We start from the raw sequence: 16,126 nt of genomic DNA, 5'->3' as shown, positions 1-16,126 counted from the left end.
TCACAACAACAAAAAATACCATCACTGAAACCATTTAAATCACAAATGTCATCTACTATTGAATCTATTGCTTCAGACAGCAGCCAAAAAGACAATACTGCTATCAGGGTTACACACACAAACACACATGTTTTTGGTTTGTCTATCTTAGTGGGGACTTTCCATTAGAGATAGACCAAGATATAGCCCAGGCTGATAAATAAACCAATATTTTGCCAATTTGAGATTATCAGCAAAGGCCAATAACCGTAACTGCTTAGCCAATTACTAGAAGTGTTTATTCCTCCTTGAGTCAATTCAGTCCCAAAATCTACCGAAAGCCAGATTCTGCAAATAGTCAATGGATAGTCCACATTTTCTATTTTCAATGTTTAAAATGAATAATTTTTAAATAAATATTGTGTAAGAGCAGTTTTCAGCAAATTTTCATCAAATTTGTCAGCTTGATCTCAAGAAAATTACGTGACACATTTGGCTGCAGTTTCCCAGTGAAATGTCCTGCAGGGGGCGCCAAAAGCAAGTGCAATGTGTCAATCAGGTTTTATTGAGTAAATGAACCTCCCTAACCTAAAAATTTAACCTAAACCTAACCAAAAGTGTCCAAAAACAAAATGCGAAATGAAAAGCACATTTCTGAAGCAGCCACGTCATTTTGTGTTGCTTCCACACTTTTGTCTCACATGTAGGCCTGCATTTTTGGCTGGCCTTTAACCACGTACTTCTGAATCTAAAGTCCAATACTCAGTTGAACCATCACGGCAGCTAATCACATTGGAATAAGTGTGTAAATGTAGGCGAGTCTGTAATACAAGTGTTAAAATGTATAATTTTTCAAAAGATGCGTTATTTTAAAAGTGCGACAATTTCATAACATGAGTAATAGTGAAAATATAATAGAAATGGTAATAGTAAATATTATTGTTTATTTATATATTTTTCTCCCCAATTTGGAATGCCCAATTCCAATGCACTCTAGGTCCTCTTGGTGGCGTAGTGACGAATTTCAGTTGCCTCCGCGTCTGAGACCGTCAATCCACACATCTTATCACGTGGCTTGTTGAGTGTGTTACCATGGAGACAATGCGCGTGTGGAGGATTCACACTATTCACCACGCACAACTCACCACACGCCCCACCGAGAGCGAGAACCATATTATAGCGACCATGAGTAGGTTACCCTATGTGACTTTACCCTCCCTAGCAACCAGGCCAATTTGGTTGCTTAGGAAACCTGGCTGGAGTCACTCAGCATGCCCTGAATTCAAACTCGCAAATCCAGGTGTGGTAGTCAGTTTCTTTACTCACTGAGGCCCAGGCCCCCAATATTAGAGTTTCTACACATAATCAGCCAATAAAATGCACAGTTGCTTTAGCTAGTACTGTTAGTAGTGTTACACCAGTGTTCATTTAATTAGAGAACAAGGCAAGTAAAAGTCCTTTCGCAAAAATGCCATTATAGTAACATTCATTCTATGAGGCTGGGTTGAAAATTGCGGCCGTCTTTTTTGCTATCATTAAATATATCGGCCTCACCAGATATTATCACAGCCACAATTAATAAATACTAGTAAAATGTACTTAAAATGTATTAAGCAAGTTTTTGCACAGTTTTTCTAAATGCATTTGAATTGTATGAAATTAAGTAAAATTTACTTTAACTGGGGCCTGGGTAGCTCAGCAAGTAAAGATGCTGACTACCACACCTGGAGTCATGAGTTTGAATCCAGGGTGTGCTGAGTGACTCCAGCCAGATCTCCTAAGTAACCAAATTGGCCCGGTTGCTAGGGAGGGTAGAGTCACATGGGGTAACCTCCTCATGGTTGCTATAACGTGGTTCATTCTCGGTGGGGCGCGTGGTGAGTTGTGTGTTGATGCCGCAGAGAACAGCGTGAAGCCTCCACACGCGCTATATCTCTGCGGTAATGCGCTCAACAAGCCACGTGATAAGATGCGTGGGTTGACGTCTCAGACGCGGAGGCATCTGCGATTCGTCCTCCACCACCCAGTTTGAGGCGGAGAGCATATTGGGAATTGGGCATTCCAAATTGGGGGGGGGGAATAAAAATGTCCTTTCATTTAAAGAATTTAACTTCAAGACATATTAATAAATAAAATAAATTAGTAAATCTAACTTCAGTTTATACATCTAACATTTCAGTATATGCAGTAACTTACAGATCTGTTGAGATCGTGCTTAAAATAATTAATTTTAATCATTAATTTTGAGTTGAAAATAAACTTCACACACAGCTTCACAAAAAAACAAATGACAACATGTGACAATAAAATTGACAATACAAAACATTTTTTCAGTACATCCTGATCTCTAGATAGTGATATCGTCACTGAATAACCCATATCAGTCAGCGACTAGCATTACTTTCCTTTTACTTTTATTGTCTTTATTATAAGCTAATGATCATTTTTATCCCCTAAACCTCACACAAACATTTCTGCTTTTTCAGATTTTACTTAAAGCATTATTTCATATATATTCAATAAGCAGTTTTCCTTATGGGGACTGTTGGCTGCTTTCCACTATGTAGGTAATTTCAGATGTAACTTTTTCTGAAGGGGCATTTTGTCCCTCCAAAGTAATTCCATGAGTTTTGTTGCCTATTTAATCATCTTCCCTTACAAAATCATAAGTATAATCACTTAGCAAAGTAATGCTTCAAATAAGTATGTGCAATAGTAATAGTGATGCTTGCCTGTATATTCGGTCACATGTGACAGGAAATCTTACTCGCACACCTGGTTTGGTAGTTTGTTGTATAAGCATTACTACAGAGGCTAGTATCAACACAAAAACAGGTGCTGGCCAGTTCTGCGTGTATGTGCGTTATTTGATATGCCAGTGGATTCTTTGGACAAATTAGTGTCACAGAATTTGTGTTTATGTGTGTGTGCTGTTTCCAGCTGATCCCAACCCCCTCTCAGGTGTTTCCCAAAACATACACACATACAGAACATCAAAACTAACAGCAACTTATTTGTCTGTATCCAAAACGGAGAGAAGATAGGTAAAAATGTATGTGTGTACCTGGTATGTGTTTGGCCCAGCTGATGTTCAGCACTAACTCTCTGTCGGCGAGGTCACACAGTGTTGTCAGTGCTTTGATGTCACTGTCAGGGAGGGCGGGGTCAGGCATGGCACACACCCTCTCTGGCTCTGCCCGCAACAAGAGAGTCACCACCTTATTCTCCCCTTGACTGCCGCAGAATGCTGAGAGAGAGAGAAAAGAAGAGAATTGTCTAACTCCTGCTGATAAAAACTCCTGCCTTTCCCGTAAAACTAACTTCATTTTTCCGTTTAGAAGTCTTGTGTGAAAAGGACACATTGGGAAATACCGGTAAATCAGCTCTGGCAATTCCCTGGAAAAGTTTCGTTTTGATGTTATGTGTGGAGAAAGCCGTAAGATTAATGCTCAGGACGCGCTGACGTAAGAAGTCTGCTTTGGGACAATCACCAAGTCATGGATGTGATGCATATTACTCAGCACTGTTTAACTCAAAGAGTCACAAAATGTTGTCCAATTGGACAGAGAGTGAAAACTAAGTTTCTTCTTTTTACTCGAACGGATGAAGAAATTTGTCGAAATCTTAAAGGGACATAAGTGACTTATGTTAAGTTACCTATGACAAAACAACTAGACTCCTTCAGAAACAAAGTACAGTATGCAAAGTATGCATTCGCCATTCCGGCAAATGACATCACAGAGTTTAACGGAATTTTGGTGCTGATGTGGGAACGGTTGCAAAACGGATAAAAGACGGGAAGCCGTTGCATTAGTGAATTGCAGATGTGGTACATTTACCAGAACAGGCAATTTGGCAGTTTTTCAGCAATTTAGACATTGACACTATAATGATGTTTTCATTCTCACGTGATTTTTGCTGGGGTAGTTGTTCACTGAGGTAGATGCTGGAATCTGAGTCCATTCTCCTCTTATATTTCTGCCGTCCTCCTCTCACCCTGTCCGAACGCACACCTACACACACAATAAAGAATTTCAAATGATAAGAAAACGAATTTGATGAAAATCGCGAATTAGTTATTGACCTGTTTCATATAACATCACTGTATGACCGCACCACCATGTTTGTGACCAATATTCCATATACCTTCATTGTGCTGTGAGATACGACATAAACCTTTTTCGGGAGTTAAAAGTAGCTCTTGCATTCATACCGACGGGATCATCACAGACGTTTTTTTAAAATACTGTGACTAAATCAGACCAGAACACAACACAAAAACAGTTGTAACTTCTGAATGAAAGCTGTTTGCGGTGATGTACCGGTGTGCGTGTACTCGCCACTCACACATCAGACTCGCCGGTGTACGGAGATGAAATATAAAATATCTTTAAATATCAGCGAAAGTTTCATTTGGCAATATTTGTGCTTTCTTCATGCCTGTATGAACTTTTACTGGGACTTTGCATGGATCAAAAGCAAAAAAAATATATTTATTTGTTTATCCCCTTTTTTCCCCAATTTGGAATGCCTAATTCCCACTCCTCGTAGATCCTCGTGGTGGTGCGAATACTCACCTCAATCCGGTTGGCGGAGGACAAGTCTCAGATGCCTCCGCTTCTCAGACGGTCAATCCACACATCTTATCACGTGGTTCATTGTGTATAACACCTCGGAGACTTGTAGCATGGAGGCTCATGCTACCCTTCGCGATCCACGCACAACTTACAACGTGCCCCATTGAGAGCCAGAACCACTAATCGCAACCACAAGGAGGTTACCCCATGTGACTTTACCCTCCTTATCAACCGGGCCAATTTGGCTGCTTAGGAGACCTGGTTGGAGTCACTCAGCACGCCCTGGATTTGAACTTGCGACTCCAGGGGTGGTAGTAAGTATCAAAACTCACTGATACACCCACCATTGTTTCCACTCGCTGATGGTCACAAATATAGCAGCCGAGGGGAAAAGTGGCTCACTGAAACAGGTCAATAAACAAAAATGAACTGTATTAAATGGAAGTGTGTCATTTCTGGCACCAGCAGTGTCACCAAACGGAATTGCAAAACAAAAGTGATTGGTTTTCCCTGAATACTCCCTGTCTGCTATTTGTAAAAAATAATGATTATAAATATATATATGTATAATGTATATATATATACTCTTACAATTGGATGAGACATTGTTGCTATGTCAGGCTGGTTGGAATGCTCAAACAAACAGAGCAATGTTTTGAAAGCGACACAGAGCCACTGTGTTGATACTCTTCAGGGGAATCAACTTACAAATGGTGTACTTATAGTTGTCTCTGCATATTAAGCTGATATTTAAACATCGGGGGAAAAATACACACATCAGCTTTAAATTCAGAGTTAAAAAATTAAGCAAACAGATTTTTCTGTCTTCATTTGCAACTGAACATACTGAACAAGCAGGTGCACCGAACACAAAATCAGGGCAGCTTCAGACCTGCGTGTGCATGCGCGCGCACACACACACACACACTCACGTACTAATATAACACTCTGTCCCAATTTGCTGACTGCTTCCGTTCTATCAGAGTATGAATCTTTTTTTATGGGGAATCTCTCTGGTGATTCTGTGCGAAACCATAAGAAAACACTTGCATATTGCAGAACCCCATGATATCACTAATCACAGACACATTTATACCAAAACAACTCAAAATAACATAATTAATAGTGTCATTAATATTACTATTACACTTTATGTAGTGTGTGCGCCAAGTCGTTAATTTCAAGTCGTTCACCCTTTTTTAAAGCAAAAAAAAAATTTAAAAAAAAGCACAAATCTGTGTTCCAGTGAGGCACTTACAATGGAAGTGAATGGGGGCAATTTTTGAATGTTAAAATACTCAGTGTCAATAGTATAGTCACAAGACATAAAGGATATGCATGTAAACTTGATTTCAGTGTGATTAAATCACTTGCAAACTTTTTCTGTGTAAAGTTAGAGCCAATTTTACAACTTCGTTACCACGACGATGAAATGTCAACAAACCCTAAAACGACTGTAAAAAAATAAAATTTCAACAACTTTACAGCTCAAATAATACACGAATTTTAACAGAATAATTAATGAAAGTGCTTCTATAAATTTATAAGCTTTTAACTCTCCAAAAATTGCCCCCATTCACTTTCATTGTAAGTGCCTCACAGGAACACAGATTTTTACTTTTTGTTTTGTTTTTTAAAGAAAAGGAGGAACGAATCGAAATTATTTTTTGTGGTAATCAACATTATCTGCTACAAATTCTGTAGATTGAGCTTAATTTGCATTTAACCAAGAATATTCCTTTTAGAGAGCATTATTTTATTTTCAAGGGCATTTTAAAAATGTATAGCACATTTGTTATCAACCAAATAAAGCATAAGGTGTGACATAATCCTTTTATATCAAAAACTTAAATGTAATAAATCGATTAGAAATACTTGATATGAATAACTAGACTGAGAATTTTTCAACTCTTACTTTATGCAATATTATGTATAATTAGGCGTAAATAGAGGAATTCAATATGGGTGCATTGTTTGCCACTATATTTTGAGTTTTGGGGCAATTTTGTCACTTTCAGTAGCTTATTTGCCCTGAGCCCCCCTTAATTTCTTATCATGATAGTATTTGTTGCTCATTTTTATAAAAAAAAAAAAAACAATTTAAAAATAATTTAAAACAAAATCACCAACAACTCTATTTTACTACTTTGTTACAGTGATGAGAACCTAATTAAATCACCGGTAATCCTTTACACTAAGATTCAATTGGTTAACATTAGTTAATATGTATCATGAACAAATAATTAACAATATATTGGTTACATCATTTATTAATCTTTGTTAATGTTAGTTAATAAAAATACAATTGTTCAATGTTAGTTCATAGTACATTAACTAATATTAACGAATACAACATTTGATTTTAAAAATGTATTAGTATATGTTGAAATAAGCATTAACTAAGATTACTAAATGCTTCAGTATTGTTCATTGTTAGCTCATGTTATGTTAACAAATGAAACATTATTGTAAAGTGTTTCCAAATCACCATTGTGAAAAACAGGAATTACAACAAAAAACTTAAATTATATACTGTACATTATGAATAGGGGGGAAAGCTTAATTGTCATGTATTATATATTATAAATGTATTATAAATAATTATATATATATAATTATAATTTTTTTAAGTTGAAATGTGATCTGGACACACACACACACACACACTCACCTTCTCGCAGCATTCCCACAGAGAGACACTTGGTGAAGCGACAGGCCTGACAGGACTTCCTCCTCCTCTTAGTGATCTCACAATCCCTGCTGACCGAACAACTGTATTCTATATTACCTGACAGAGAGACACAGAGAGAGAGACACAGAGAGAGAGATCATAATCATCACCAGGAAAGCTGTCACAAAAAGTTTCTCTAGCTGGCACACGTTTACCTAAATGGGGGCATACAGATGATGTCCTTTGTTTTCTAACAAACACAAACCCAACCCTACCTCTTAAAGGGAACCTACTGCATTTTAAGAAAATATTTTAAATTATGTACTTTATTTATGAACATTTTTTATCATTGAGAACCCCAAATGGGAGGTTTTGTCAGATTTAGCTCACTAAATAACATGTAGCTAATTAAACAAATACTTTTCCTCACTGCCACTAACTAGCCAGATGGCAGTCTGTGCTTAACCTCTGACCCCTAACAGACTGATCACCGTGGTTACATCATGATAAAGTGTATTACAGTAATATAATCGTGTCAAGAAACCACAAGAGCTCATCTTCAGCCAGACAGTAATATTCATTACCGCGGCTATAGTAAAGAAAGTGCCTTGAGTTAGAGTCAATCAGCTTAGGGTTCGTTGAGGTCCCTAACCCCATCTATTTTCTAAAGGAATGTTATTGAACTTATTGTGAACGATTCATCCATGCATATATATATATATATTGTTTTTTTCTTTGACCTTGTAATCTTTAATCAAAATGTAATAACTCTATCTTCCCGTGAAACTACAGACTTCTCTCTGGTGACCTATGCAGGACATCCCAATCATTTGGTCCACTTAAACCCCGCCCCTTTCTTAAAACTACAACAACCTTGCATAGAGTTGAACAAAGCATCAATCGCATGTTAGTGAAGTTGGCAAGGTGTATTTTCATCCGTTTTCCTTTAAAACTATCGTTCGTTAAGCCAAGCTTCTTTGGTTACGGGTCAGCTGGCTTGAATTTATATTTAGAATGAGGAGGAATAATGGCGAATCTGCGGATGTGTTCGAGACATTTCACGCCTGAATTGCTGAGGTGAACACTAATACAACGCTTCGGATACCTCTGAGTTTATTTATATTGTTGAATGCAGTTATCTTGGGATGAACAGCATGAATACGTTTTTTTTTTCCCTTTAATATTAAGTGTATTGTGATTCAAATCGTTAAAATATGGTTATCTAGTTTTTTAACTTCTACAGCCTCTTTGTAAGCAAAGACCGTGATGTGTTTGTGCGTTTATGTTGTCAGTTTGATCCATAGACTGTAAAAAAAGATGGACGACGCCCCTTCGCTCTTTTCCATTGGTGAGAACTGAAGCCACCAGTGTCCCGATATGGCGCTGACATCTTGGGACTTGAGTCTGCGCAGTTGCGATTTCAGGACCAGACCTGCGCAGTAGTGAGCAGGAAGTAAAGCCGCGAAATCAAGGCCCCGCCCTCACTCTCGCTGAATCAATCGCAAGCACACGCCCCTGCACTTTTGACTTTTGATGGTGTGAAATAATTAATTATAGAAATTTAGATATTAAATTTAAAGCTCCAATCTCCTCAGTCCTCCGAAGATCCCGAAAAAAAGTCAGTTGGTGCTTAAGTGACTACTTCGCTCAGAGAACCTGTCAATCACAGCTGTCAATCATGATGTCACAGCACCGTTTTTATAGCATCAAATAACTAACTAAAAACAAACTTATTTTGAAAACAAACACTTGAAATGACATCAACGTGATAGAAACTACAGTAAATGACAGAAACTATCTTTGGAAAAAAGATATGTGAAGTGTAATTTAATTGTTTAGTTGGTCTCACGTCCTGTTGAATAACATGGGGAGGTGGGGTTTATGACCTATACTAAGACCAGTCACCGGGGGCACAAGTGAAGGCACAAGCCTTCACTTTTGAGGGCTTGTGCGGCACACTTGGTTTGATCACGTCAATTTCATAGATAACCAGCTCTGACTTGAGCAGCACGGTGGTAGGGGTGTGTGTGTTCACTGCAAACTAGCATTCAGATCTGCCTCAGTTCCTCTATGCAATGCCCATATTTTCACAATCCAAATCAACAACCAATGGATAAACTCAAATCCCCGCCAAACATTTAGTTCTTGCTCGATAAGCATTTTCACGCGGAAATATGTCACAATACGGAAGAAAACCGGTCGCAACTTCCATTTCATGCCGACTTTAATACTGTCGATACGGTGTGATGTGGAATCAACAGTGCAATGAACTCAAACAAAAGTGCTCAAACATTGTTTTATTTTACTTTGCAGTTACTATATAGGTGAAGTATGTATTTTCTGCACCACTAGAGCCACCAAATGGAATAATGCTTGTTTTCAAACAGGTTTCCCAAAAACTACACTCAACAATTGGTTGGACATACAGAGAGTCCCACTACTAACTCATCGTCTGAACCAGTATTGTTGTTTTGGGCAAATCAACCAACAAATGGGTTACATCTCTGCACATTAAGCTGGGATAGGAGAAAATATTTTCACTCTGGAACAATTTCACACTTTCCTTTATTCTTTATTAGAAATTTTACAAAAGAAAAAAAAACTTTTTTTTTATAAAAAAAAAAAGTATTATAAAATATTTTTGTGCAGTCATATTTCAGAGAACAATTGAGAGACTAACACAGACAGAGAGAGACAGCGGTCTGGTTAGTGTCCTGACCTTGAATGGAGCGTTTGAAGAACGCTTTGCAGGCCTCGCAGGACGCCACTCCGTAATGGAATCCAGATGCAACGTCTCCGCACACTAGACACAGACGTTTGGGGCCAGAGTTCAAACCGTATTCACCCTTCACCTGCGATTTCTCCAGCAGCCTGCAGGGCTCTCCAGAAGGCCTCAACACTGCCCCGGCCGCAGGGAATGGAGCGGGAGAGTCCACACCTGTTTGATTCCCTTTAGTTACTGAACAGTAGCTGCTCCCTGTGTCCGACCACGCCCCGGGACTGAGCTGGGTCAGACTGTCCTGCAGGGAGGCAGGGCTTGATGGTTCTGCCTTGATGTAGACGGGACTGTGAGTGTTGACTGACATCATGTCCAAGAAGCTTTGGAAGCGAAGAAAATGACAACACTGAGGTGCTGCTTTCTATTGTACACTGACAAAAATGATATTGATTTTAATCGAAAAATAAATGTACAAATTATATAGTGCAAATATGTTAATGAATTTACATTTGATGACTATATACAAAATACATATACACTTTTAATTAGAAGATTAAAGGCTATGCCTATAATTGCACTGCAAAATACTGTAAATACGGTGTATGAATTTGATGATAATGGGGTTTAAATCTATAATACATTAAAAAAGAAAATACTTTTATTGTAAAATGTTGTTAAAAAATGTAAGTACAATTTAAAATGTAGGCTGTGTCGCATAAAGATACCATTTGACTTCTGAACACTTGGAATACACAAGTCATATTCACCACTTTTAGGATTTTATCGTGCTTCCTTTATGGTGCTTTTGCATTCCTTTCAAATCTTGAAATCTCTATTCCCCATTCGTTGTAATTGCATAGAAAAGAGTGACCTCTATGTTCTTCAAAGTTATACGGTTTGGAACAACATGAGAGTGAGTGAATAATAACAGAATTGTCGTTTTTGAGTGAGCTACTCCTTAATGATATAAAGGCTCATGGTTATGAAATGTAAAAGACTGTATACAGGCACCAAATTGCCATCCTGCATTACTGCCTACAACATTGTCACCATATTTTTAACAAACAGAGCAGCCATTTTATTTTACTGTGTGTGTGTGTGTGTGTGTGTGTGTGTGTGTGTATAATATATATATATATATACACACACACAGGGATTTTTTGCAATGTGTGGAAAACTGAAAATATCAGCATAACTTCATATTTCCCACAATGTCAGACTTCAGTGAATGTTTACAGTACACACACAGCACCTGCACACACCTGTTTTATCACTCTACTACGTTCTCTTACTTTATACACACACACACACACACACACACACACACACACACACACACATGTTGTGTTTCCATGTTTTATGGGGACTTTCCATAGACATAATGGTTTTTATACTGTACAAACTTTATATTCTATCCCCTAAACCTAACCCTACCCCTAAACCTAACCCTCACAGAAAACTTTCTGCATTTTTACATTTTCAAAAAAACATAATTTAGTATGATTTATAAGCTGTTTTCCTCATGGGGACCGACAAAATGTCCCCACAAGGTCAAAAATTTCGGGTTTTACTATCCTTATGGGGACATTTGGTCCCCACAAAGTGATAAATACACGCTCACACACCACACACACACACACACACACACACACAGTGTGGAGCAGCCAGTAACGTGATGTTAAAGTCCATCAGGGGTTTTGTCTGTGATCCAGATGATTATCTGACTCCATCACCAGCTCTCAAATCCTATTGCCTTAAGACGGTGTGAATGTTGCCAGAATCTCTATTAGAACATGACCTTATTAAACTCTCTGTATGAATGATTGTGTAAATATACAGCAGGATTATATGTGTGACTTTTAAATGATGTCTGTTTAATTAGTTGGAATGGATTTTGAATAACAAATGCTGCATTCTTTCAGAGTGAGGTGTAAAACAAGTTCATGATTTTCAATACAGAAACCACAATTATTTCAATACCAATCTATCTATCTATCTATCTATCTATCTATCTATCTATCTATCTATCTATCTATCTATCTATCTATCTATCTATCTATCTATCTATCTACTATCTCTTCTTGAAGTCTGATTTCATAGGCACTGTAGCCTATATAAAGTTTATTCTCCATCACAACTCAGTGTATTACCGGATATTATGTGAATAAATAACTTACTTTCACACAAATAGCCTAAATTATTTTTATTGTTGCTACTGTAAAATCATGTAAAAATAGGATCGAAAACAAAGCAAGTAGCTTTCAAACTCTGTCATTTTGTTGTTTTTATTAATGTATTTTATGGTGGAAACTATGGTTACCGCATGGTAAATTATTGTTAGGTATCCCTCTTGACAAATAAATATTTAATTAAAAATAATTTCATTTCACACACGGGAATACACATAAAAGCTCAATTATCCCCACACAAAGCAGTAAATGAATACAGTTTCTTACTTGTTCTGTTCAGATGGGAAAGAAAAAGATTCCGGATGATAAAACTGCAGTAGATCCATTAGACGGCTCAGAATGAAACCACAGTTTTAAAGATATCTTGTATAATAAAGAAAAACACTAAATCTCTCAACTGTTTAAAACTCTCTTCTGTGTTATTGTATAATGATGCTCGTCTGATCTCTGCGTCTCTTCGTTGTATTTCTGTAGTTGCAGCACAGACGCGAAAGACCCCCTCCACTGTTCCTCATGAATATTATATAAGAGTAGCGCATTATTTCCGTCCTTTATGTTGACGCATCGGATAATCGACCAATGGGAGAGCACCTCTCTAAATATTCATGAGCTTCGCGCAGGTAAGCGGGAGATGACTATCACATCATTGAAGCATTCTGAGAGATGATTACTCTGCAGCAAACGACGCGATTCAACTATGAAATGTAGAATGGAAAGAAATGAAAATAAAACCACTGTCGTTATAATCAACCAATCTGTTTGATGCGCGCGATTATGAAAGAGGCGCTCGAGTTTTGTCAGCTGAAACCTACAAACAGCCTATCAAAAAGTACAATGGTAAATTGTATTATTATTATTAATAATATACAATTGCATTCTTTGAAGTATCTTGGGTGTACTTCTACGGTGTAAATACTGAGGTTCATTTTGTAATTATTCAGTAGCATCATACAGACCTGCATCAAATAACCTAGATATTAGTACATCTTATACCACCACTGTACCAGTCATTTTTGTAAGGGAGACTTACAAATCACCAAACAGTTTTAACAAATATTTAACTCCCATTTTGGATCTACAATGCAATTTTTACTTGTTTTATTCTCTCTTACTCTTAAATTCTGATTCTAGATCTCTGAGTTCTTACTAGTAAAAAATCCAGGCTCAATTTTCTGTAATTTAATATTGACTACTAAAGGTCCTAAATGGGTTCTGACAATAATGTTGCCCAAGGGTGTGATTTGGCTTGAACATTGGGGGGTTGCAGTGTGAAGTATTTACATATTACCTATTTCCATGGTATAAATAATGGCTAAAAATGAGCTTTGATACCCAACTTGCCACCCCAACTCGGACCTTGCTCATGTCCTGTAGATGGTGCGCAATGGCTTAAACCGTCCTGGGAGGACACGGCTTTCCGCCTTGCTAGACAAAACTCAACGTTCTACCTCGGTAGACACCCACCCCCCCCCGTCCGTCCGTCCGTCCGTCCTTCCGGCCTTCAGATGAACTTACTGGATGCCACCCCTTACTCGACTCTTGCCACCCCTTTATCACTAATGGCAAAAAAATCCTGGACACACCCCTGTTTAGGGGCAACCGTCACAAATTGCCAAGCTATTCCTATAGAGAGATATTAGGCTATATAGACATCATTACAATACTTATCAACACAATGTGATTGAACAAAGACATTTTCCAGGCTACATTAACACCCATGCCTATACACAGGTAATTAATGCTCAGCAAACATTAAGAAACAATGAGGTTTGTATGTGTAATCATGTGTAGCTGTTTGTTTAAAAATAAGAAAGCCTCCATTATGCAGCAGTTAAACAGACCCTGTTTTCAGTGGTATTACTGGTCAAACCCTGTCCGTTTGAGAGCTGAGAGCAAACACTCGCTGATCTTAAAACAAAGAGAGATCTTGATGCTCTCTGTGTGTAAGACTGACATTTACTTGATTCTGAAACTCTCTCACCGTCATTATTGTCACTGCAGACGACATAACAGGAAACGCTCCTCATTAAACATCCTCCTCTTTCCTCCCGATCACAGCTACACCCCGATCAGACAGACAGGTCAGAAAACACCACAAGCCAATCTGCGTTATGGATCGGAGGTCAGTGTTTGATCATCATAAACAACGACGATGAAAACAACAAATGTTTTTAAATAAACTTCAAACTTGAGGTTGGCAAGCCAGTGAGCATGAACTTTTTATTGAATGGAAAAGAGCAGTTTGGACATTTTGCGAAATATCTCCTTTTGTGTTCCATGGCAGAGTGAAAAAAATATTTTAGAGTGACAAAATAAAACCTTTTTTACCTGCACTGAAAAAAACAAAATTGCGTCTGAAGTAAATAAAGCAGTAAATATTACGTATTTTCTACATTGAAAATGTTAGTTTAAGCATGCATTTGAAATACTAAGTAAATCATAAATTTGTACTCAATTCAAACATGTAAAAATGAATGCTCTAGCTTATAAGTAAATATTATTTATGATTTTTTTGTTATCTTTACAATGTGTCATCATCTATCAATCCTAAAACAGAAAACCTTGAAACATGTAATTAACAACTTTAAATCAATAGTTGTCACAGTCTTGTTCCTTTGTCTATTTGTCCGATTTTCAAATATTCTTTGCCTCAAAACAAAGTTTGTGATGTTGTGATTCACCTTGGAGCTGGTTGATAAATCGTACAAAAAGATAGTTACAAGACTTGTCGTTCACAAGGGCAAGAACTACAATCCCCATGAAGCATTTTGAAGCATTGTGAATTGTAATTGAATATAAAACAATGGAATAAGAGCAGTGCATATGTGTTAAGAGCTAAAGTATGTATGCTGCAGAGATCATTAGGATTCAGTTCCTTTCACACTGCTGGACACTTTGGATAAATTGTGTCTTCTACATATCAGTTGCTGAAAAAGATGGGGAGACTGGCAGTATGCTTTGTATAATTTTCTGCTTGATTGCACAAAGTAATAATTACTCCAGACTGAGATCAGCTGTACTGATGAGAATATATGACTATTGATCTGTCCACTGACGCAGTCAAACAAAACACACAGCATATAGAAACAATTACTGCAAAAATACCCTTAAGAAAATCAACACAATAATTGAGTTGTCATCTTATTAAAGTTGTTAATTTAGTATCTTGCTCTCGCACTAAAGATGTTATTGATTCAAAACGTCACCGCAATCACACTCATACGAGGAACCAGTCATAACGGCTCACAACAAATAAAATAGTTAGCATGACAGAACACATGTCAGCTTCCAAATAAACAGGTTTTAAAGGAACAGTTCACCAATAAAGGACGTATTAAGTTCCCCCAAAACCAGCCTGATCTTATGAAAATTACGTGACCATAGCAACGTTTTTGCAAAACTAAATTACAAGGTTGGCTGCAGTTTCCTAGTAAAACGTCCAGAGGGGGGCGCCAAAAACAAGTGAATAATTTAATTTCTTAGAGGCATTTTAAGGTGAATTTTAGGTGTTTTTTAGTGAGTTAAACATACCTCCCTAAAGGCGGGAGCACACTGGCCATGATTCTACCATCTGAGACAAATTTCAGGAATCCTAAAGGATTTCTCTCGTCGCAGGGCAAACACGGCAATATTACAACGTTCATTGTGACATGTTCACAGATGGCCGTTTAATAGACTTTGCGAAGATCTTCAGCCTCTGATGAAATTTGGGCAGTGTCTCAAATGTAGCATCAAAGCCGTATAGTGTGACCGCTATTACGACGGCCAGATAAGATTTTCCGCTGTTCTCTCGCACCCGAAAGAAACCTGCTCCATGTTTGCACAACCTTAGCAACATTTGTGCCCAGTTATCACTCTACACAAGCACTTTCTACGTTTTTTCATCTTCTCATTTTATATAAAACATTTAATAAATAAGCAAAAAATACTTTGACAAAAGTGTAACACGTCAGCAATATGAAAGCATCATTCTCTGAATTAAATACAGAGC

At 37.6% G+C, this 16,126-nt stretch overlaps 1 protein-coding gene across 1 annotated transcript in view; it reads right to left on the bottom strand.

Annotated features, from left to right (window-relative positions):
* Positions 1 to 12,600, bottom strand: part of LOC127623833 (estrogen-related receptor gamma-like) — a 21,333-nt gene extending 8,733 nt beyond the window's left edge. Inside the window, exons 1-5 of the mRNA XM_052098385.1 lie at positions 12,403 to 12,600; positions 9,947 to 10,326; positions 7,228 to 7,344; positions 3,888 to 3,992; positions 3,044 to 3,226 (exon numbers count right to left, since the gene is read on the bottom strand). Coding sequence (XP_051954345.1) covers positions 3,044 to 3,226; positions 3,888 to 3,992; positions 7,228 to 7,344; positions 9,947 to 10,326; positions 12,403 to 12,461 — 844 coding nt within the window. The 5' untranslated portion in view covers positions 12,462 to 12,600. The remainder of the gene's footprint in view (positions 1 to 3,043; positions 3,227 to 3,887; positions 3,993 to 7,227; positions 7,345 to 9,946; positions 10,327 to 12,402) is intronic.
* Between the last annotated feature and the right edge of the window lie 3,526 nt (positions 12,601 to 16,126).

The sequence above is a fragment of the Xyrauchen texanus genome, chromosome 30 (genome assembly GCF_025860055.1).
Source record: "Xyrauchen texanus isolate HMW12.3.18 chromosome 30, RBS_HiC_50CHRs, whole genome shotgun sequence".
Lineage (NCBI taxonomy): Eukaryota > Metazoa > Chordata > Actinopteri > Cypriniformes > Catostomidae > Xyrauchen > Xyrauchen texanus.
Note: the sequence above shows the minus strand (reverse complement) of the source record. Positions and strands in the feature narration are given on the sequence as shown.